Here is a 24,262-nt window from a genome sequence, read left to right on the forward strand (position 1 = left end):
TAGTGGTAAGGGTGGGAGAATGTACATTCACACGCTCACATTATAAGTATGAGATCTAAACGGAACGTGGGCAGTGTAAGGTAATATCGTGGCACGTATCACTGGGTATAACATGGCATTTATCCACACTTGCTTTTATATACCGCTGTTGCTGCTGGTGTTAAACTGTACACAGGATGGCTATGCAAGCAATGCTGACATCTTAAGAAACATTAATGCTGCAGTAATTACTAGCGATGGACGACAAAATGGCGAAACAAACGTGGAAGCGTCGGCAAGAGCGAACAGACAAGACATGGTTAGTGGTATTTCATGTCCAGCTGCTGAAGCCATCTTTCCTTGCATGTGCACCAGCGAGCCGGGCGAAGAACGCATCAACTTGGACCTTGACTGCTCCGAGGTGGAGAACGAGGACCAGCTGGAACAAATCATGGCCTCACCCTTTCCCTCCACCAACTTCCGCAGCCTCACCATAGTGGAGAATGCTAACTTAAAGGTGCTGAGGGCTGGCATCCTGGGTAACACCACCTACGAGGAGTTTTATATATATTGGTCTGCTCTGGAGGAGGTGGAGGCAGGAGCTCTCTCCGGCAGCCACTCCACCGCAACTCAGATAGTTTTGCCAAGTAACAAGATAACGATGTTTCCGTGGGAAGAGCTCCCGTTGTTCACCAGTCTCGTAACACTAGAACTCTCTGATAACAAGATAACACCATTTCCAACCTTAGCTTCAGAAAGCCTACAAAACCTTGGCCTGATATTTAATCCTCTTGAGTCACTGCCTCTCACAGCATTCAGAGCCACACCTTCATTACTCACTATCTCTCTGGAGAAAGCTAGAATCAGTAATGTGATTCCAGGTATTCTTCTATTTATTCTGTTAAGAATATACTAAAATGCAAAATATATCTCGCTCATTTAATATGAAATTTTGCAGATTAAGAGAATATCGTATCTTCCTCTTCCATTACTCGGCAATAAGGATTTCAGTATATATTTTTACTAAATAAAATTCTAAAATTGTCAATATATCCAACTGTTCCATATATCGAATCTGATTGCTTCCCATAACACCGGAGTTGCATGACCCATACGGGTTAAGCTCTTCCTCTAAGTTTAATAACTAACAACACCCAACTAACAGCCTTCTTAACAGAGCCACTTACCCTGTGCTTCTATTTACACTATGGTCTCCCAGGGACGTTCGATGGTCTCGCCCAACTTCTCGAAGTGGATCTTTCTGGTAATCAGCTGAATGAACTCCTCACTGGTACGGTCCAATTCACCAGCACTGGACGTCACTATCTTTTTTTCCAGCGAAACAACATCAGCCGAGTGGCATCCAGTGCTTTCACAGGTGAGCCTCCTCCAGTATGCAATAAGTGTCAGGGGTCCGAGACTGTTCAACTGCCTCCCAGCATACATAAGGGGGATTACCAATAGACCTCTGGCTGTCTTCAAGCAGACACTGGACAAGAACCTAAAGTCGGTGCCTTACCAGCCGAGCTGTGGCTCGTACGTTGGATTGCGTGCAGCCAGCAGTAACAACCTGATTGATCAGGCTGTGATCCACCAGGAGGCCTGGTCACAGACCGGGCCGCGGGGGCGTTGACCCCCGGAACTCTCTCCAGGTAAACTCCAGGTATAACATCAGCCGAGTGGCACCCAGTTCTTTCACAGGTGAGCCTCCTCCAGTATAACATCAGCCGAGTGGCACCCAGTTTTTCACAGGTGAGCCTCCTCCAGTATAACATCAGCCGAGTGGCACCCAGTTCTTTCATAGGTGAGCATCCTCCAGTATAACATCAGCCGAGTGGCACCCAGTTTTTCACAGGTGAGCCTCCTCCAGTATAACATCAGCCGAGTGGCACCCAGTTTTTCACAGGTGAGCCTCCTCCAGTATAACATCAGCCGAGTGGCACCCAGTTCTTTCATAGGTGAGCCTCCTCCAGTATAACATCAGCCGAGTGGCACCCAGTTCTTTCACAGGTGAGCCTCCTCCAGTATAACATCAGCCGAGTGGCACCCAGTTCTTTCACAGGTGAACCTCCTCCTGTATAACATCAGCCGAGTGGCATCCAGTTCTTTCACAGGTGAGCCTCCTCCTGTATAACATCAGCCGAGTGGCACCCAGTTCTTTCACAGGTGAGCCTCCTCCTGTATAACATCAGCCGAGTGGCACCCAGTTCTTTCACAGGTAAGCCTCCTCCAGTATAACATCAGCCGAGTGGCACCCAGTTCTTTCACAGGTGAGCCTCCTCCTGTATAACATCAGCCGAGTGGCACCCAGTTCTTTCACAGGTGAGCCTCCTCCTGTATAACATCAGCCGAGTGGCACCCAGTTCTTTCACAGGTGAGCCTCCTCCTGTATAACATCAGCCGAGTGGCACCCAGTTCTTTCACAGGTGAGCCTCCTCCAGTATAACATCAGCCGAGTGGCACCCAGTTCTTTCACAGGTGAGCCTCCTCCAGTATAACATCAGCCGAGTGGCATCCAGTTCTTTCACAGGTGAGCCTCCTCCAGTATAACATCAGCCGAGTGGCACCCAGTTCTTTCACAGGTGAGCCTCCTCCAGTATAACATCAGCCGAGTGGCATCCAGTTCTTTCACAGGTGAGCCTCCTCCAGTATAACATCAGCCGAGTGGCACCCAGTTCTTTCACAGGTGAGCCTCCTCCAGTATAACATCAGCCGAGTGGCACCCAGTTCTTTCACAGGTGAGCCTCCTCCAGTATAACATCAGCCGAGTGGCACCCAGTTCTTTCACAGGTGAGCCTCCTCCAGTATAACATCAGCCGAGTGGCACCCAGTTCTTTCACAGGTGAGCCTCCTCCAGTATAACATCAGCCGAGTGGCACCCAGTTCTTTCACAGGTGAGCCTCCTCCAGTATAACATCAGCCGAGTGGCACCCAGTTCTTTCACAGGTGAGCCTCCTGTATAACATCAGCAGATTGGCACCCAGTTCTTTCACAGGTGAGCCTCCTCCAGTATAACATCAGCCGAGTGGCACCCAGTTCTTTCACAGGTGAGCCTCCTCCAGTATAACATCAGCCGAGTGGCACCCAGTTCTTTCACAGGTGAGCCTCCTCCAGTATAACATCAGCCGAGTGGCACCCAGTTCTTTCACAGGTGAGCCTCCTCCAGGCTACACCCAGTGGTTTTTTCCTTTCATGTTCATACTTATTCCTTTCTCCGAAGTGTGTGAGACAACAGGCTTCATTTTCAGTTAGTTTTCAAGGAAAACTATATGCAATAATGCACTCACTAGTATAATACCGAGTCACATCCACGTTACATATCCAGTGAATATTTATACCTGTTGAACTGTAGAGGTTGATACAGAACGTCAACATCCTTTAGTTCAGTAGTCGGAGGTTGAACAAAAAATCGTTTACTGGGAGAACCTTGTCAAATGATTTTACATGTTAGTTAAAGTAGAAGTTACCAAGCCGACGGGACTTGTAGTTGAAGATACTCAACTGCAGCTCACCCTGGTACTTGAGATGTTGTGATAGAAACACAGGCCTTATCTCTAGGCTTTATTGAACATAGAATCTTCATAGTACTTCTGCAACAACAAAATATAATGACTAGTACATCTAATAATAGCTTCTACAGGGATGGTGATGTCTTGCATATGTCAAGAGAAAAGTTATAACTACAGGCCACATATTTAAACTCACCATGTAATCTGCATCGCTGATAAATGGATAAAGTAGGAGAGAATCACACACCATGTGTTGGTGCCCATGACACACACCAAACTGTTGTTGTTGTTAAGGGCCCCTAGAGGTGGTGCAGTATTATCCTGCTGCTGCTCCCCACAGGACCAGTATCACTACAATCTCCCCCTTCTAAAATATCAGAGACAGTAATCTCCCAAACTGTTAGGTGGGCGACGTACACGTCCCGACCTTCGTAGCCCTTGAGCCTCTTCACCAGGTTCGATATTTTCCAGCGGGGTTTGATTAACTGCTGGAGCAGAATCCTCTATTTCCATAGGGGTAGTCTCAAGGGGCTTTCCAGGAGAAAACGAAGCATCTTTCACATCTATTGGTGTATCTTGAGATTCCACACTAATAGGGATTTCAACTGGGGCTAAATGTCTTGTAGATACTGTAGTCTCTTCACCATTTTGGTAGCGAATGTGGGCGTAATGTGGATTAGCTTGCAGGAGCTCTACCTCTTCCACTAAAGGATCCGTCTTGTTCATCCTACGGTGACTCTTCAGGAGAACGGGTCCAGGATGACATAACCAAGTGGGCACGGAGGCTCCCGTAGAGGAACGACGTGAATAGTTGAGGAGTCTTTCATGAGGGGTTGCATTAGTAGCTGTGCACAGCAGTGATCTAATAGAGTGAAGAGCATCAGGTAGGACAGTTTGCCAGTGTTGAACAGGTAGATTGCGCGACTTTAATGTCATTGTAACTGCCTTCCATATAGTACCATTGAACCGCTCCACTTGACCATTGCCTTGAGGGTTGTAGCTTGTTGTTCTGCTGCAGGCAATACCTTTGCTAGCCAAAAACTCCTGAAGTTCGTTACTCATGAACGAGGATCCCCTGTCTGAATGGATATAAGCTGGCATACCAAAAATAGAGAACAACTGTGAAAGACAACTAATAACAGTTGAAGCAGCCATATTTGCACAGGGGAATACAAAGGGAAACCTTGAATATTCATCTACTATGTTAAGGAAATACCTATTCTGATTTGTGCTTGGTAGAGGTCCTTTGAAATCTATATTCAATCTTTCGAAAGGCTGGGTGGATTTTATGAGATGAGTCTTCTCTGGCTGATGAAAGTTTGGCTTGCACTCTGCACATACTCTGCATGCTCTGATCACTTGTCGCACATCTTCCACTGAGTAGGGCATGTTCTTTGATTTGACAAAATGGTACAGGCGTGTAACTCCTGGGTGACACAAAGCCTTGTGGAGAGCTGAGAGTGATTGCAAATCATGACATGCTGCTCCACAGTGGGACCTAGAGAATGCATCAGGTGAGATGTTCTCTTGACCCGGTCGGTACAGAATATCAAAGTCATAACACGATAGTTCCATCCTCCAGCGTAATATCTTGTCATTCTTTATCTTACTTTTGTGCCTCTTGTCGAACATATACATCACGGACCGTTGGTCAGTCCTTATGGTGAAATGTCTACCAGTTAAATAATGCCTCCAGTGGCGAACTGCTTCTATGATGGCCTGGGCTTCCTTTTCTACAGCAGCATAACATTTCTCTGATCCTTGAAAAGTTCTCGAAAAGAAGGCTACTGGTCGTCCTGCCTGAGATAAGACTGCAGCAATGGCAATGTCAGATGCATCCGTTTCCACTTCGAATGGTAGGGACTCATCAATGGCTTGAACTACTGAGTTTTCAATGTCCTGTTTGAGAGTATGGAAAGCGGCTTCTGCTTCCTTTGTCACAGGAAATGTGGTAGCACTCAATGGGCGGACTTTACTTGAATAGTTGTAGATCCATTGTGAGTAATAAGCAAAGAGACCAAGAGTTCTTCGGAGTGACTTTTTGTCTTGAGGCATTGGAAGTTCCCGTAGAGGTCGTAGTCGTTCAGGGTCTGGGAATATTGAACCTCCTTCCACTACATAACCAAGGATGCTAAGCCTTTTAGTTGAAAAAGTGCACTTTTCCTCATTGTAACTGATATTTTTCTTCTTGGCGGCTTCCAAAAACTTATCAAGGTTTGCATCATGTTCCTCCTGGGTCTTGCCACAAATGGTAACATTATCTAAATACGCGTAGGTTCCCATGAGTTGCTCTTCCTGAATGAGTGAATCCATAATTCGTTGGAAGCAGGCTACCCCATTGGTGACTCCAAAAGGGACTCTGGTAAACTGATACAGGCCATCACTAGCCTGAAACGCTGTGTATGGTTTATCTTCATTCCTTATAGGGACTTGATGATAGGCACTCTGCAGATCAATTGTGCTAAACACGTAGTACTGAGCAATTTTGTTCACTGTATCGTCAATTCGAGGTAGAGGGTACCCATCAAGAAGTGTAAATTTGTTGATTGTCTCAGAGTAATCGATAGCCAGTCTCCGTTTCCTATAACCATCTTTAACAACAACAACCTGTGCACGCCAAGGGGAATCACTCGGTTCTATAATACCCTCCTTCAGCAGCCTCTGAGTTTCTTTCTCAATGAACATCCGATCCTCATAAGAATAGCGGCGTGACTTAGCTGATATAGGATGGCAATCCGCGGTAAGATTTGCAAACAGCTTTGGTGGGTCTACCCTTAAAGTGCTAAGTCCACAGACAACAAGAGGAGGCAGTTCACCTCCATATGTTAAGGTGACACTACCATGCAGCTTCTGAAAGTCCTGACCAAGGATAACATCAGAGCACAGTTGTGGCAGAATAGCTAAATGTACATCTTGATAATCCTTTCCATTAACTCTGAGATTTACCTTACAAAACCCTAAGGTCTGAATAGAGAGAGATGTTGATGCCATGGAAACGGTACCTGATGAGTGATGTAGAGTCAAGGAGAGCCGTTTAACTAAGTCAAGGTTGATGAAACTCTCTGAGCTGCCACTATCAATAAGACCATCTACTTCTGTTCCTTTGATGAATACTTTCACAACTGCCTTTGACAGTGAATTTGGAGTAGCCGCAGAAGTCACTGTTGCTAGAGTCGCATGATCACTGGAATGTGTGGAGGCACTAGCTCTTGTTGATGCATTAGCACGACATACTTTAGCAAAGTGACCTTTCTTGTGGCATTTATGGCACATTGCTTCACGAGCAGGACACTTTGGACGTGGATGTCTTGAAAAACCACAAAAGAAACACACCGTACCTGCTGCTGCTGTCACTGAGGCAGGTTCCCCAGTAACTTCATTGCAAGAGTCTTGGTCAGGAATTGCAGCACTTACCACTCGAGAAGGCTGAGTGGTACTGTATACTTCAGAATTCTTCTGGGCTGAATCTAGAGCTCTTGCCTGGTCAAAGGCAGCGGCTAAGTCGAGAGTTTTATTCTCCAATAAACGCTGCCTTATTATTGGTGATTGCAGGCCACTGATAAAAGCATCCCTGATGGACTCTTCACAATACTGAGCAGCTGTCACTGCTTGGAAGTGACAGTCCTTACCTAAAATTTTCAGTGCTTGAAAGTATTCCTCTAAGGACTCATCAATCTGCTGGCGGCGAGTTGCAAGGCGATAGCGTGCAAAGATTTCATTTGTAGGTTTAATATACTGAGACTTGAGGGTTTTGATAGCATCTTCGTAGGTATTACACTCAGAAATAGCCTCATATATCTTAGGTGACACAAAATTGATGAGCAGACTTAGTTTATCTAGATCTTCTTTAGGAAGGGCTCCCAAGAAGTTTTCGAAAGTCTTAAACCAGTGCTTCCATTCCTGAGCAGCCGTTGATAAGCTGGGGTCACAGTCTAGCCTCTCAGGTTTCAGTAAACGCTCCATGTTGTGATGTAGTCTAGCGCAGGATCACCACCAGGTAGCCCAGGATTCTATGTTCAATAAATTGTTGTGATAGAAACACAGGCCTTATCTCTAGGCTTTATTGAACATAGAATCTTCATAGTACTTCTGCAACAACAAAATATAATGACTAGTACATCTAATAATAGCTTCTACAGGGATGGTGATGTCTTGCATATGTCAAGAGAAAAGTTATAACTACAGGCCACATATTTAAACTCACCATGTAATCTGCATCGCTGATAAATGGATAAAGTAGGAGAGAATCACACACCATGTGTTGGTGCCCATGACACACACCAAACTGTTGTTGTTGTTAAGGGCCCCTAGAGGTGGTGCAGTATTATCCTGCTGCTGCTCCCCACAGGACCAGTATCACTACATGAGATTGATATTTCTGTTTATGGTCAAATGGGTGAGTGAGTGTAAGTGTGAACCACCAGGTGGTATTCGTGTAGTTAGTTGACGGGGTGTATCAGGGAGATAAGATGTTTTCTGATGGTAGTTTTGAAGGTGATGAATGTGTCTGCAGTTTTAGAATTTTCAGGTAGGGTGTTCCAGATTTTAGGGCCTTTGACATACATTGAGTTTTTGTAAAGGTTTAGTCGGACATGAGGAATGTCATAGAGATGTTTGTGTCTGGTGTTGTGCCTGTGGGTTCTGTCACAACTATCAAGAAAGGTTGAGGTTTCTAAACCTGTATTCCCTGGAACGCAGGAGGGAGAGATACATGATTATATACACCTGGAAAATCCTAGAGGGACTAGTACCGAACTTGCACACGAAAATCACTCACTACGAAAGCAAAAGACTTGGCAGACGATGCACCATCCCCCCAATGAAAAGCAGGGGTGTCACTAGCACGTTAAGAGACCATACAATAAGTGTCAGGGGCCCGAGACTGTTCAACTGCCTCCCAGCACACATAAGGGGGATTACCAACAGACCCCTGGCAGTCTTCAAGCTGGCACTGGACAAGCACCTAAAGTCAGTTCCTGGACGTTGGTTTGCGTGCAGCCAGCAGCAACAGCCTGGTTGATCAGGCGCTGATCCACCAGGAGGCCTGGTCACAGACCGGGCCGCGGGGGCATTGACCCCCGAAACTCTCTCCAGGTAAACTCCAGGTAAAGCGTTTTAGGTCAAGGTTAATATTGGAATTCAAGGTCCTGTAGATGTAGATTGCACAGTAGTAAGTGTGGATGTACTATGAAGAGTGGGGAGGGGTGTTGCCAGGGATGGGATTTAGTGATTATTCTTACTGCAGTTTTTTGTTGGGTTATTATTGGCTTTAGGTGTGTTGTTGCAGTTGAACCCCAAGTGCAGATAGCATAGGTGAGGTATGGATATATAAGTGAATGGTATAGTGTGAGAATGGCAGTTTGCGGCACATAGTATCGTATCTTGGAGAGGATCCCAACCGTTTTGGATACTTTTTTGGTTATGTGTTGGATATGGGTGCTGAAGTTCAGGTTGTTGTCGAGGTATAGGCCTAGGAATTTGCCATCATTATGCCTGGCAATTAGAGTGTTGTCGATCTTAATGTTAATTTGCGCATCTCCTGCTCTGCTACCGAACATAATGTAGTAGGTTTTGTCAGCGTTAAGCGTAAGTTTATTGGCTGTCATCCAGGTCGATATTTTGATCAGCATCTCATTAACAATGGTGTTGAGGGTGGCAAGATTAGGGTGAGAGATGACATAAGTCGTGTCATCAGCAAAGAGAATGGGGTTCAGGTTTTGAGATACGTTTGGAAGATCATTGATGTACATGAGGAAGATTATTATTATTATTATTATTATTATAATCAAAAAGAAGCGCTAAGCCACAAGGGCTATACAGCATATGAGGAAGAGCAGGGGACCAAGGACACTTCCCTGCGAAACTCCAGTATCAAGTGGCTGTGTTGTTTTATTTATTTATTTATTTAGAAATTTTAGCATACAAACAGAGGTACAAAAAAATACAGGTAAGAGCAGCATGCCAAAGCCACTTATATGCATAGCATTACGGGCTGGCTTAAAATTAACTTAAGATTAACTAAGCAATGATGAAATCAGTGATAAGACATTATTGTAAACAGATAACTATGAAATACAAATGAGTATTACAAAGACAGGTCCTATGGTTGCATGCATTGCTGTTCATTCAGTAGAATGGAGTATTCTGTTAGGTAGTGTATTGTTGATGCTGTGTCTTTAATGGTGACATACTGATACCTATTAGTAAGGTAAGATTAGAAATATGCAAGTGCATGGCCTCTTATACCATAATGGTCAAGTTTGTGGAGTAGGATGCCATGGTCTACTGTGTCAAAAGCTTTTCTTAGGTCAATAAAAATTCCTAGTGGATATTCCTTATTTTCCAATGCTGTGTAAAGCAGATCTAGCATTTTTATAATTGCATCATTAGTGCTTTTATTTTTCCTGAATCCAAATTGGCAGGGGTTGAGTATGTTTTGTGCCGTTATAAATGAATATAGTCTCCTGTGCACGAGTTTCTCAAAGATTTTGGATAGCAATGGTAAGTTTGATATTGGCCTATAGTTGTTTAAATCTGTAGGGTCGCCACCTTTATGTATTGGTGTAACTCTTGCCGTCTTGAGTAGTTTCGGGAAGGTGCTAGTTTCTAGTGACTTGTTAAAAAGTAATGAGATAGTATGCGAGAGGACATGGGCCGCTCTCTTGTACAATAATGGTGGGACATGAGACAGATTCCCTGAGTTATTTTTAAGTGACTTTATAATCTCGGTGACTTCCGTGGGCTCAGTTGGAGCAAGACAGAAGGAATTTGGGAAATTCCCATCTAGGTAGTCCCCGGCATGGGCATTGGTACGTGGGATTTTATTGGTAAGATTAGAATCTATGGTTGAGAAGAAGTCGTTTATCTTGTTAGCTGTGTCAGTGGGTTGCAGTGGTGTTTCATTTGGTTTAGTTAGGACAATATTCTTGTTTTTTTTCAGTTTGTGGGTCCCTAGAATCTGAGAGTGTGTTTTCCAGGTCTTTTTTATATCTCCTCTTGTGTCAGTGAATCTACTGGAGTAGTATAGTTGTTTGGCTTTCTTTATTACTTTGGTGAGGACTGATGAATAGTGTTTAAGAATATCTTTGTGTATTAAGCCCTGTCTATATTGCTTTTCATATTGGTGTTTCTTATCATTGGATTTCAGAATGGTGCTGGTTAACCATGGGCAACCAAGCCGTTTATTTGTGATCTGTTTCGTTTTTATAGGACAATGTTTGTTGTTTAGTCTAAGTAATTTGTTAAGAAAAATGTCTGTCCAGTCATCAATACCATTGGCCTTGGAGAATTCTGTATGCCAGTCAACAGTCTCTAGGTCAGCTGTGAACTTCCTTACTGAGGCCTCGTCATGGAGTCTAAATGAGACTTTGTTGTATTCAAGTGGTGGTTTACTAATGTTTGTCAGGAGGAAGGTTGGGTAGTGGTCTGTAGTGCTATCTGTGATTATCCCTGATTTAAAGGGGGCTAGTATATTGGTCCATATGTGGTCTATTATGGTTGCACTTGTTTCATCGAGCCTGGTTGGTTTAGTTATTGTTGGTATGAGAAGTGTGTTGTTCATATTGTTGATGAAATCAGTTACAGGCTGATCATCTAGTAGGCCAAGGTTGTTACTGAAGTCTCCAGCTAAGAGAAGGTGGTGCTTATTCATTTGTCTGTTTGTTATTAGTGCCTTTAATTTCTCACTGAAATTTGGGATGTTTGTGTGGGGTATCCGGTAAATGGCACCGATTGTTATAGGCGTCTTAAGGTTTTTTACAGTAAAATTAGCAAAAATGTATTCTCCATATTCATCACTAAAGCAAGTGGTGCTAATACAAGATAACTGGTTAGAGTAAGAGATTGCAATACCACCTCCAACTTGGTTTGGTCTGCAGTTGTGAATTGCTGTGTATCCTGGTAGAGGGTAGATATCTATTGTGTCCTGCTTAAGCCAGGTCTGAGTAAGAATAATGCAGGAGAAGGGTGTCTTTAGTGATTCAAGGAGTGCCAGGAGGTCATCATAGTGTTTGCTTAAGGACCTGATGTTGTAGTTAAGTACTGATAGACTTTTAGCATTGTTTACTACACAGCATCACAAGCCAGCACGGCTTGTGATGCTGTGTAGTAAAGGCAGTTACTTTCCAATAGGTTTTGATTGTGTCAGATTATGGAGGTTTAGATCAGGGTCAACGTGATCAATCATCTTCTAGGTTTAAATTATGGTTATTTATATCCTGAGTTGTGTGTTGAGTTTTAGTACTGATATCTGTAGTGGTGGGAAGTTTGGACAAGTATATAGCTATAGCATTTTGGTCATGTAGAGTATAGTCACTAATACACATAATGGAGTTAGTGTTGTCTATGTGTTGTGCTGGAATGAGCTAAAGTACAACTAGGTATAAACTAATAATATAAAAATACAAATTAAAAATAGCACCAGACTCTCACTAGTAATTACACTATGGTCTAATATAATGAATTTGGTACTGACTATGTATTGAGCTAGAATGAGCTATAGTACAACTGAGTTTAATCTAATGATATAAAAAAGACACAAGACTCTCAATTGTAATTGCACTAAGGTGTTATATAAGTTGTTTACAAGAATTAGAGTATAACTAGATTTAAATTGACCGTTGGGGTCCTCAATTATGTCCCCCAGGATGCGACCCATACCAGTCGACTAACACCCAGGTACCTACTTGCTTGCTAGGTGAATAGGACAACACTCAGTGTGTGAAGCAAGAGCGTTGCCTACCAGGCAGCGAGCCGCCGTATGATCAGCAGGCCACAGGAATTTCAGCTCATCCCGGATTTATTGCATGTTAAGCAAAGATGCTGAAATATTGCTGCACACTAACAGCACCTTTCAAGGCAGGTGAAATTGCTGACCTAGAAAATGTATAGAGAACCTTCACAGCGCTCATAACTGAGATAAAACACCTCAATTACTGGGAGCGCTTGAAGTTCCTGATCCTGTACTCCCTGGAACGCAGGCGGGAGAGATACGTGATTATATACACCTGGAAAATCCTAGAGGGACTAGTACCAAGCTTTCACGCGAAAATCACTCACTACGAAAGCAAAAGACTCGGCAGACGATGCAACATCCCCCCAATGAGAGAGCCACAAAATTTGGTTAACACAAGCCTATCCGATGTTATCCTGACGCCAAATGACTTCGAACAGGCGATAAATGACATGCCCATGCACTCTGCCCCAGGGCCAGACTCATGGAACTCCGTGTTTATCAAGAACTGCAAGAAGCCCCTATCACCAGCCTTTTCCATCCTATGGAGAGGGAGCATGGACACGGGGGTCGTCCCACAGTTACTAAAAACAACAGACATAGCCCCACTCCACAAAGGGGGCAGTAAAGCAACAGCAAAGAACTACAGACCGATAGCACTAACATCCCATATCATAAAAATCTTTGAAAGGGTCCTAAGAAGCAAGATCACCACCCATCTAGAAACCCATCAGATACACAACCCAGGGCAACATGGGTTTAGAACAGGTCGCTCCTGTCTGTCTCAACTATTGGATCACTACGACAAGGTCCTAGATCCACTAGAAGACAAAAAGAATGCAGATGTAATATATACAGACTTTGCAAAAGCCTTCGACAAGTGTGACCATGGCGTAATAGCGCACAAAATGCGTGCTAAAGGAATAACAGGAAAAGTCGGTCGATGGATCTATAATTTCCTTACTAACAGAACACAGAGAGTAGTCGTCAACAGAGTAAAGTCCGAGGCAGCTACGGTGAAAAGCTCTGTTCCACAAGGCACAGTACTCGCTCCCATCTTGTTCCTCATCCTCATATCCGACATAGACAAGGATGTCAGCCACAGCACCGTGTCTTCCTTTGCAGATGACACCCGAATCTGCATGACAGTGTCTTCCATTGCAGACACTGCAAGGCTCCAGGCGGACATCAACCGAATCTTTCAGTGGGCTGCAGAAAACAATATGAAGTTCAACGATGAGAAATTTCAATTACTCAGATATGGTAAACACGAGGAAATTAAATCTTCATCAGAGTACAAAACAAATTCTGGCCACAAAATAGAGCGAAACACCAACGTTAAAGACCTGGGAGTGATCATGTCGGAGGATCTCACCTTCAAGGACCATAACATTGTATCAATCGCATCTGCTAGAAAAATGACAGGATGGATAATGAGAACCTTCAAAACTAGGGAGGCCAAGCCCATGATGACACTCTTCAGGTCACTTGTTCTATCTAGGCTGGAATATTGCTGCACACTAACAGCACCTTTCAAGGCAGGTGAAATTGCTGACCTAGAAAATGTACAGAGAACCTTCACGGTGCGCATAACGGAGATAAAACACCTCAATTACTGGGAGCGCTTGAGGTTCCTAAACCTGTATTCCCTGGAACGCAGGCGGGAGAGATACATGATTATATACACCTGGAAAATCCTAGAGGGACTAGTACCGAACTTGCACACGAAAATCACTCACTATGAAAGCAAAAGACTTGGCAGACGATGCAACATCCCCCCAATGAAAAGCAGGGGTGTCACTAGCACGTTAAGAGACCATACAATAAGTGTCAGGGGCCCGAGACTGTTCAACTGCCTCCCAGCATACATAAGGGGGATTACCAACAGACCCCTGGCAGTCTTCAAGCTGGCACTGGACAAGTACCTAAAGTCGGTTCCTGACCAGCCGGGCTGTGGCTCGTACGTTGGTTTGCGTGCAGCCAGCAGCAACAGCCTGGTTGATCAGGCTCTGATCCACCAGGAGGCCTGGTCACAGACCGGGCCGCGGGGGCGTTGACCCCCGGAACTCTTTCCAGGTAAACTCCAGGGGTGTCACTAGCACGTTAAGAGACAACATAATAAGTGTCAGGGGCCCAAGACTGTTCAACTGCCTCCCAGCATACATAAGGGAGATTACCAATAGACCCCTGGCTGTCTTCAAGCAGGCACTGGACAAGCACCTAAAGTCAGTACCTGACCAGCCGGGCTGTGGTGGACTGCGTGCAGCCAGCAGTAACAGCCTGGTTGATCAGGCTCTAATCCACCATTGAGATCATAAAGTCACTTAAAAATAACTCGGGGAATCTGTCTCATGTCCCACCATTATTGTACAAGCGAGCGGCCCATGTACTTTCGCATGCTATTTCATTACTTTTTAACAAGTCACTAGAGACTAGCACCTTCCCGAAACTACTCAAGATGGCAAGGGTTACACCAATACATAAAGGTGGTGACCCTACAGACTTAAACAACTATAGGCCAATATCTAACTTACCATTGCTATCCAAAATCTTTGAGAAACTCGTGCACAGGAGACTGTATTCATTTATAACGGCTCAAAACATACTCAACCCCTGCCAGTTTGGATTCAGGAAAAATAAAAGCACTAATGATGCAATCATAAAAATGCTAGATCTTTTTTACACAGCATTGGAAAATAAGGAATATCCACTAGGAATTTTTATTGACCTAAGAAAAGCTTTTGACACAGTAAACCACGAAATCCTACTCCACAAACTTGACCACTACGGTATAAGAGGCCATGCGCTTGCTTATTTCAAATCTTACATTACTAATAGGTATCAGTACGTCACCATTAAAGACACAGCATCAGCAACACGGCCACTTGATACTGGAGTTCCGCAGGGAAGTGTCCTTGGTCCCCTGCTCTTCCTCATATACATCAATGACCTTCCAAACGTATCCCAACACCTGAAACCCATTCTCTTTGCTGATGACACGACTTATGTCATCTCTCACCCTAATCTTGCCACCCTCAACACCATTGTGAATGAGGAGCTGATTAAAATATCGACTTGGATGACAGCCAATAAACTTACGCTTAACACTGACAAAACTTACTATATTATGTTTGGTAGCAGAGCAGGAGATGCACAAATTAACATTAAGATTGACAACACTCTAATTACCAGAAATAATGGGGGAAAATTCCTAGGCTTATACCTTGACAACAACCTGAATTTCAGCGCCCATATCCAGCATATAGCCAAAAAAGTATCCAAAACGGTTGGGATCCTCTCCAAGAACGATACTACGTGCCGCAAAATGCCCTTCTCACACTATACCACTCACTTATTTATCCATACCTCACCTATGCTATTTGTGCTTGGGGATCAACTGCAGCATCACACCTAAAGCCAATAATAACCCAACAAAAAGCTGCAGTAAGAATAATCACTAAATCCCATCCCTGGCAGCACACCCCCCCACTCTTCAAAGATCTAAACTTACTCCCAGTTCAGTACATCCACACTTACTACTGTGCAATCTATATCTACAGGGCCTTAAACTCTAATATCAACCTTGACCTAAAACGCTTTCTTGATAGTTGTGACAGAACCCACAGGCATAACACCAGAAACAAACATCTCTACGACATTCCCCGTGTCCGACTAAACCTTTACAAAAATTCAATGTATGTCAAAGGCCCTAAAATCTGGAATACCCTACCTGAGAACTCTAGAACTGCAGACACCTTCATCACCTTCAAAACTACCATTAGAAAACATCTTATCTCCCTGATACACCCCGTCAACTAACTACACGAATACCACCTGGTGGTTCACACTTACACTCGCTCACTCATTTGACCATAAACAGAAATATTAATCTCAGTCTTAAAATAATGAATCCTGTGATACTCCAATACTGAAACTATATACTGTGCCAAAACAAAAGCATTCACATTGCTAAACTCACAAACTAGTATTTAGTCACTTAGCCATAATACCAACTTACCTCATAATTTGTAATATTTTACAATTAAGAATAAAACTAAGTATGCCCGAAATGCCTAGCCATGCTAAGCGTTCTAGTGGTACACTCTGTAATCACAATTTTACTACATGTAAACCAAATAATAACCAAATTTCTGTAAACTCAGCATTGTAATCCTTATAGAGAATAAACTTTGAATTTGAATTTGAATTTGAACCATGAGGCCTGGTCACAGACACAGGACACAGACACAGACCGGGCCCCCGCGGCCCGGTCTGTCTCTCCAGGTAAACTGGGACACAGGAATAGAACAAAAGCTAACATATTTGTATTGTCTCGGCAGGTGTTTCTTCCGGAGACGGTATTTTTTTGGCCGACAATAAGCTGACGGTGCTGGAAGAGGTGGTGTGGCGGCCGCTGCTGGAGGATGGTGTGCAGTTATTCCTGATGGGTGAGTCAGCAGTGTCTTTGTTGCTTTCTTTAGGAAAGAAGGAGATCTATCTTGATGGTGAAGGGTTCTTGACAACTGTAGTTACGATCCCTTTCGACCAAACCTGATTACCTCCGCATCTCGAAGCACTGAATGATCATTACTTTCTAAAGGACAGCGCCTTGATATTAGGAACTTCTCTTTCTCGGATCAAGCCCGATTACCCTCCCATTCCCATGATACTGTATTACTCTTACAAGTTTAACATTTTCCTGTAAATAATAATAATCCTCTTTTTTTTTCTTTTGCTGCACTCATAAATAACAACTCCATTATTCCCCATACCAGGCACCCTATCCTTCTCTGAATTTTCCTCACAGGTGTTTACCTGGAGTTTACCTGGAGTTTACCTGGAGAGAGTTCCGGGGGTCAACGCCCCCGCGGCCCGGTCTGTGACCAGGCCTCCTGGTGGATCAGTGCCTGATCAACCAGGCTGTTACTGCTGGCTGCACGCAAACCAACGTACGAGCCACAGCCCGGCTGATCAGGAACCGACTTTAGGTGCTTGTCCAGTGCCAGCTTGAAGACTGCCAGGGGTCTGTTGGTAATCCCCCTTATGTGTGCTGGGAGGCAGTTGAACAGTCTCGGGCCCCTGACACTTATTGTATGGTCTCTTAACGTGCTAGTGACACCCCTGCTTTTCATTGGGGGGATGTTGCATCGTCTGCCAAGTCTTTTGCTTTCGTAATGAGTGATTTTCGTGTGCAAGTTCGGTACTAGTCCCTCTAGGATTTTCCAGGTGTATATAATCATGTATCTCTCCCGCCTGCATTCCAGGGAATACAGGTTTAGGAACATCAAGCGCTCCCAGTAATTGAGGTGTTTTATCTCCGTTATGCGCACCGTGAATGTTCTCTGTACATTTTCTAGGTCAGCAATTTCACCTGCCTTGAAAGGTGCTGTTAGTGTGCAGCAATATTCCAGCCTAGATAGAACAACTGACCTGAAGAATGTCATCATGGGCTTGGCCTCCCTAGTTTTGAAGGTTCTCATTATCCATCCTGTCATTTTTCTAGCAGGTGCGATTGATACAATGTTATGGTCCTTGAAGGTGAGATCCTCCGACATGATCACTCCCAGGTCTTTGACGTTGGTGTTTCGCTCTATTTTGTGGCCAGAATTTGTTTTGTACTCTGATGAAGATTTAATTTCCTCATGTTTACCATATCTGAGTAATTGAAATTTCTCATCGTTGAACTTCATATTGTTTTCTGCAGCCCACTGAAAGATTTGGTTGATGTCCGCCTGGAGCCTTGCAGTGTCTGCAATGGAAGACACTGTCATGCAGATTCGGGTGTCATCTGCAAAGGAAGACACGGTGCTGTGGCTGACATCCTTGTCTATGTCGGATATGAGGATGAGGAACAAGATGGGAGCGAGTACTGTGCCTTGTGGAACAGAGCTTTTCACCGTAGCTGCCTCGGACTTTACTCTGTTGACGACTACTCTCTGTGTTCTGTTAGTGAGGAAATTATAGATCCATCGACCGACTTTTCCTGTTATTCCTTTAGCACGCATTTTGTGCGCTATTACGCCATGGTCACACATCTGCATTCTTTTTGTCTTCTAGTGCATTTAGGACCTTGTCGTAGTGATCCAATAGTTGAGACAGACAGGAGCGACCTGTTCTAAACCCATGTTGCCCCGGGTTGTGTAACTGATGGGTTTCTAGATGGGTAGTGATCTTGCTTCTTAGGACCCTTTCAAAGATTTTTATGATATGGGATGTTAGTGTTATTGGTCTGTAGTTCTTTGCTGTTGCTTTACTGCCCCCTTTGTGGAGTGGGGCTATGTCTGTTGTTTTTAGTAACTGTGGGACGACCCCCGTGTCCATGCTCCCTCTCCATAGGATGGAAAAGGCTGGTGATAGGGGCTTCTTGCAGTTCTTGATGAACACGGAGTTCCATGAGTCTGGCCCTGGGGCAGAGTGCATGGGCATGTCATTTATCGCCTGTTCGAAGTCATTTGGCGTCAGGATAACATCGGATAGGCTTGTGTTAATCAAATTTTGTGGCTCTCTCATAAAAAATTCATTTTGATCTTCGACTCTCAGTCTGGTTAGCGGCTTGCTAAAAACTGAGTCATATTGGGACTTGAGTAGCTCACTCATTTCCTTGCTGTCTTCTGTGTAAGACCCATCTTGTTAAAGTAGGGGCCCAATACTGGACGTTGTTCTCGACTTTGATTTGGCATAGGAGAAGAAATACTTTGGGTTTCTTTCGATTTCATTTATGGCTTTTAGTTCTTCCCGCGACTCCTGACTCCTATAAGATTCCTTTAGCTTAAGTTCGATGCTTGTTATTTCTCTGACCAGTGTCTCCCTACGCATTTCAGATATATTGACCTCTTTTAATATTCTAATATTAATTTAATCTTTACTGATTTTCTCAACTTAGCTCAGTTAGCAGTCTTCATTAACCTGTTCTTCCTTCACTGTTAAACTTAAGTCTTGTCCTGTTACCGAGGTAATGAAATAAGTCTCCCAATACTGTCCCTAAAACATCCTCTTCCCTAAGTAACTTAACATCTCCATACAGAGAAAACTTTAATTATGACACCATCTTTCTTGACCCAGTTACCAGTGTCATTTCTTATCAGAGTTTATTAAGGTTAAGATCTGTTGACTGCATGATGATCATTAATGCTACGATTCATCTGTGAACTGTCATGAAAAGTTCTGTAATCCAGTTCACCTGTGAACTGTCATGAAGAGTTCTGTAATCCATAAAATAGAGATTTAGGTGAACTGCCGGTGTAAACACAGAGATGCCTCTTGGTGGATATTAACTCGGTACATATTAAATTATTTTCGTTTCCATGAAGTATACATGTTGCAACATTAAGCAACACGTATTACAAACTGTGTGGAAAGCCCCTGGTTATGCAAAGTGTTTTGGACAGACTAAAACCTAGAACTTGCAATTACTGGGCATTCAATAGTTTGTTTTGATTTTTTGAATACTGTAAAATGTGTGTGTGTTTACAGGCACTCAAAGACAGACATCTCAATATATATACATTATTATTATAATAATGGGGAGCGCTAAACCCGGAGGGATTATACAGCGCCTGTGGGGGAGGGTGGAATGGAAGGTATTCAGGCTCAATTCAGGGAACTGGAGCACAGATCCAATTCCCTAGATCCAGAGCCCCTCACCAGCGTCAAGGAACCTCCCTTGAGGAGTCAATGTATATACAGAAATACCTCTCTGATCATAAACACATACACTCCTTCGGTACAGTTTATTAAAAGTTTACAACTAACTTTTTTAGCTATCAAAACTTTGCAGCAGAATCCCTGGATCCATTATGTGTCTGTTATCTTATGGCTACCACCCACAGGATGAGTAAAAGGTGCATAAAAAAGATATTAAACTAACATGTAACAGAATAGTGCCCAGCTACAGCAGTAATCTCTTCTACTACAGATAACCCCCTCATCTGTGGCTGCGATATCGCCTGGATTATGCTGAACGCCACCTTCCTCAGTCTCATCGCTGAGGACACCATGTGTGCCGACGGTCACCTCCTCGTGGACCTCGACCCGACCTTCTACCAAGATCACTGTTCAACAGCGCTGTTTTGATGCTAATGCGGTGTTCTCAATACAATCAGACTTGATGACTTCCCATGTCCGAGGCGCTGTGTGATGCCTCCTACGGTACCTAGTGTAACAGTTAACGTCCAACTAGAGTGAACAGCCTGCCTTGTGTCACACTAACCGTCACTCGTCAAACCTGTAGGGTTAATATCTTTATTATGCATCCCATACCCATCCTGTGAGTGGTAGTCAAAAGATCACAGAGGTATATAATGGGTCCAGGAACTGGGCCGCAAAATTTTGATAGCTGAACAAGTTACAGTGGTAATGAACTATCTACAGATTTATATCTAGTTACAATCGTGATAATTTACTTATGCAGGCAGGCTTATTATAGGTGGTTACATATATTTTAGCAATCGTGTATCGCGTTTATTTTTGTGTGGTGTGAAGCGATTGTGGGCACGAAGAGAAACTGATACACACCTCTTGATAAGTTGTCCACCTGCTGATAACGATATCTCTTGAGTACTTGGGGTAGATCGACGCTCTGGTTCCTATATATCAATTGTTCTCAGATATGTTTCATTTTATATCAAGCTACTCATGATTGCTAGATGCCAGAGTTTAAGTTAAAAACGTATTTTTCATGCTTCTAAAGTATGGTAGTGAATCATTTCTTGAAATATAATGGTTATGGGTTCAGAGAGAGAGAGAGAGAGAGAGAGAGAGAGAGAGAGAGAGAGAGAGAGAGAGAGAGAGAGAGAGAGAGAGAGAGAGAGAGAGAGAGAAAGAGAGAGAAAGAGAGAGAAAGAGAGAAAGAGAGAGAGAGAGAGAGAGAGAGAGAAAGAGAGAAAGAGAGAGAGAGAGAGAGAGAGAGAGAGAGAGAGAGAGAGAGAGAGAGAGAGAGAGAGAGAGAGAGAGAGAGAGAGAATGTGTGGTTTTGTTAGGTCGGTGATTAATTTGTGTGTGGTGTGGAGGTGGTGCCACCAGTTGTGTTAGTGGTGTGGCGCTGACACCTGCATGAGTATATATCAGCACACAGGCGCACAATCACTGAGATGTCCCGGCGCATTACAATACTTCATTACAAGGGACTGTGTAGACGCAGGTGTTGTGTAGAAGGTGAGAGTCTGCCAGGCATTGGCATTGATTTGACTAACTGTAAATAACGCATTACCACTTAGTTTTTGCTGTGTGTGATCTAATTTATGTCTGTATAAATAACTCGTTAGGAATGCAACCAGATATAAATATGCAAATAGTTCATTATCAATGTACCAATGTAACTTGTTCAACTATCAAAACTTTGCGGTCCAATCCCTGGAGCCATTATGTGCCTCTGCAATATTTTGACTACCACCCACACCATGGGTATGAGGTGCATAATAAATATATTAACTAACTTGACCAACAACCTAAGAGAGAAACACGTAAGAAATGACCATAAATTATTATTATTATAATCAAAAAGAAGCGCTAAGCCACAAGGGCTATACAGCAAATGACCATAAAACTAATGGAAATCGGAACATTTTGGTGTCACTCCCACAACCTTAAAATTCTAGTGTCCTCACTTTCATTTTTGTGATCATTCTTTTGTGTAAATTGCAGTCAACCCCCCCCCCTCCCCCCCAAAAAAAATTCATTCGTTTCCAATAGTGTTTGAGAAGAGTTCTACGCGTTACTTAAAGGTATCAATACGTTTACTCTTGAATAATGATTAAGGTCACTCAGATAAAGCCTACACAATGTTGATAGTGTATGTGCAGCTGTGTATATACACTTGGTAATGAGTATATGCATGGACAATTTATTTTAAATCAGTATTTAAGGATAAAAACAATCTTGATTAAATGGAATTCAATCTTACTGACCATTTGCCGTCTATAGGATTTAAGCCTAATAAAATCCACCTGATTTAAACCTAATAAATCAAGTTGATTTAAGACAAAAATGAGATGAACTCGTCACTTTAGTCTCAAAAATATTTTAAAAATGGATTAGAAAATAAAATCAAACCCAAATTTCGTAGTCACCTGTGTTTGGCTGCAGGGGTCGAGTCTCTGATCCTCCTCCAGTCTTTTAACTTGTCGCTTGATTAATTCACTCACCCGTTACCGGTCTTCTTTGTGTGTTTGGATGGAGTGAGAGAATTAGAATAGCTAAAACTGGTCAATTAGCAAGAACTCATTTAAAATTAAGTCCTTTCTAAAATTGTCTCTCTGTTAATGTAAAAATTAATAATTTTGTACCAAAAGAGCCTTAGAAAACTTACCTAACCTTATTACAACAAGTGCAATTTAATTTAGCCTAATCCAGCCTAAGTCAGGTGAAATTGCTGACCTAGAAAATGTACAGAGAACCTTCACGGCGCGCATAACGGAGATAAAACACCTCAATTACTGGGAGCACTTGAGGTTCCCGAACCTGTATTCCCTGGAACGCAGAAGGGAGAGATACATGATTATATACACCTGGAAAATCCTAGAGGGACTAGTACCGAACTTGCACACGAAAATCACTCACTACGAAAGCAAAAGACTTGGCAGACGATGCAACATCCCCCCAATGAAAAGCAGGGGTGTCACTAGCACGTTAAGAGACCATACAATAAGTGTCAGGGGCCCGAGACTGTTCAACTGCATCCCAGCATACATAAGGGGGATTACCAATAGATCCCTGGCAGTCTTCAAGCTGGCACTGGACAAGCACCTAAAGTGGGTACCTGACCATCCGGGCTGTGGCTCGTACGTTGGTTTGCGTGTAGCCAGCAGTAACAGCCTGGTTGATCAGGCACTGATACACCAGGAGGCCTGGTCACAGACCGGGCCGCGGGGGCGTTGACCCCCGGAACTCTCTCCAGGTAAACTCCAGGTAATAATTTAATAAACAAACACAATGAAATATGTCGTTTTTCGTTAGGTTTAGAATGATTTTTGCGAAATTATTGCATACACAAATTTTCGCTTGCCTTATCTGCTGTATAGTCCTTGTGGCTTAGCGCTTCTTTTTGATTATAATAATAATAATAATCGCTTGCCTTATTCGGCACAGAAGAACGTTGCTATTTAAGCCCAAATCGTAAGTTTTACCTATTCGGCATCTTAGTATGAATTATGAATAATCGTAATTCATACTATAATGTCCGGAGTTTATAAATAAAGCTGAAGACTGAAAACAATGTAACTTGGCTGACCTTTCACTGTAGAGATGGTTGGTCACTACCACTGTAGAGACTGACTGTGGCCAGAACCATGGTCTGGGACCGAGTGAACAAGTCAGTGGAACTCACGTGTAGGGTTTGGTTTGATTGGCTAGTTTGAAGTTTCAATCCTATCAGCTACACGAGAGCTATTAAGGCTGCATGTCACTTGTTCACCACCAGTTAACAATATCATGCCTGGAGGTGTATACACACACCTCGGAATATAGTTGGTTTGCCTAATGATCTGTTATTACTGACAGAAGCGCTGTACCCGTAGGGAAACAAAAGGGTAATCAAGCTTAATCTGAGGACAGGTACCTCCAGTTCCTTAAATCAAGAGCTTTTAACCATAATTAAGATACACCTTTTCAAGTGTCCAGTATTACTGCACCAGGAAAATCACCAGGGATAGGATAGGCCTACACAGGACAATAAAAATGAGGTCAACTAGAAACTACAGTAAAGAAACACTGGTAAATAGGCTACACAATTGTGACTGGACAGAGATAAGTTGCACGGACGTAAACGATGCCTGGGAAAAATTCAAAACAATGTTCACTACCATCCTTGATAATATTGCACCAGTTAAAGAGGTTAGGATTAAACGAAGAACTGAACCCTGGATGACTACTGAGATATTAGATAATATGAAATTCAGAGACCAGCTGCTAAAAAGATTTAAAGCAAACATACAGGATATTGCAGCACTAAATGAATTCCAAAGGGTGAGGAACAGAGTACAGAGACTTATAAAAGGAGCAAAGGCAAAGCACTATTGCTCAAAAATTGAAGAGTATAAGCATAACC

At 43.2% G+C, this 24,262-nt stretch overlaps 1 protein-coding gene across 1 annotated transcript; it reads left to right on the forward strand.

Moving 5' to 3' along the window:
• The first annotated feature begins 36 nt into the window (after window positions 1-36).
• Window positions 37-20,437, forward strand: LOC128697750 (oplophorus-luciferin 2-monooxygenase non-catalytic subunit-like). Its single transcript, XM_053789646.2, has 4 exons — window positions 37-860; window positions 1,199-1,357; window positions 16,560-16,667; window positions 20,135-20,437. Exons 1-4 carry the CDS (start codon window positions 113-115, stop codon window positions 20,290-20,292), a joined length of 1,173 nt encoding a protein of 390 aa, XP_053645621.2. The 5' UTR covers window positions 37-112; the 3' UTR covers window positions 20,293-20,437.
• The last annotated feature ends 3,825 nt before the right edge of the window (window positions 20,438-24,262 follow it).

Source organism: Cherax quadricarinatus, chromosome 68 (assembly GCF_038502225.1).
Source record: "Cherax quadricarinatus isolate ZL_2023a chromosome 68, ASM3850222v1, whole genome shotgun sequence".
Classification (NCBI taxonomy): domain Eukaryota; kingdom Metazoa; phylum Arthropoda; class Malacostraca; order Decapoda; family Parastacidae; genus Cherax; species Cherax quadricarinatus.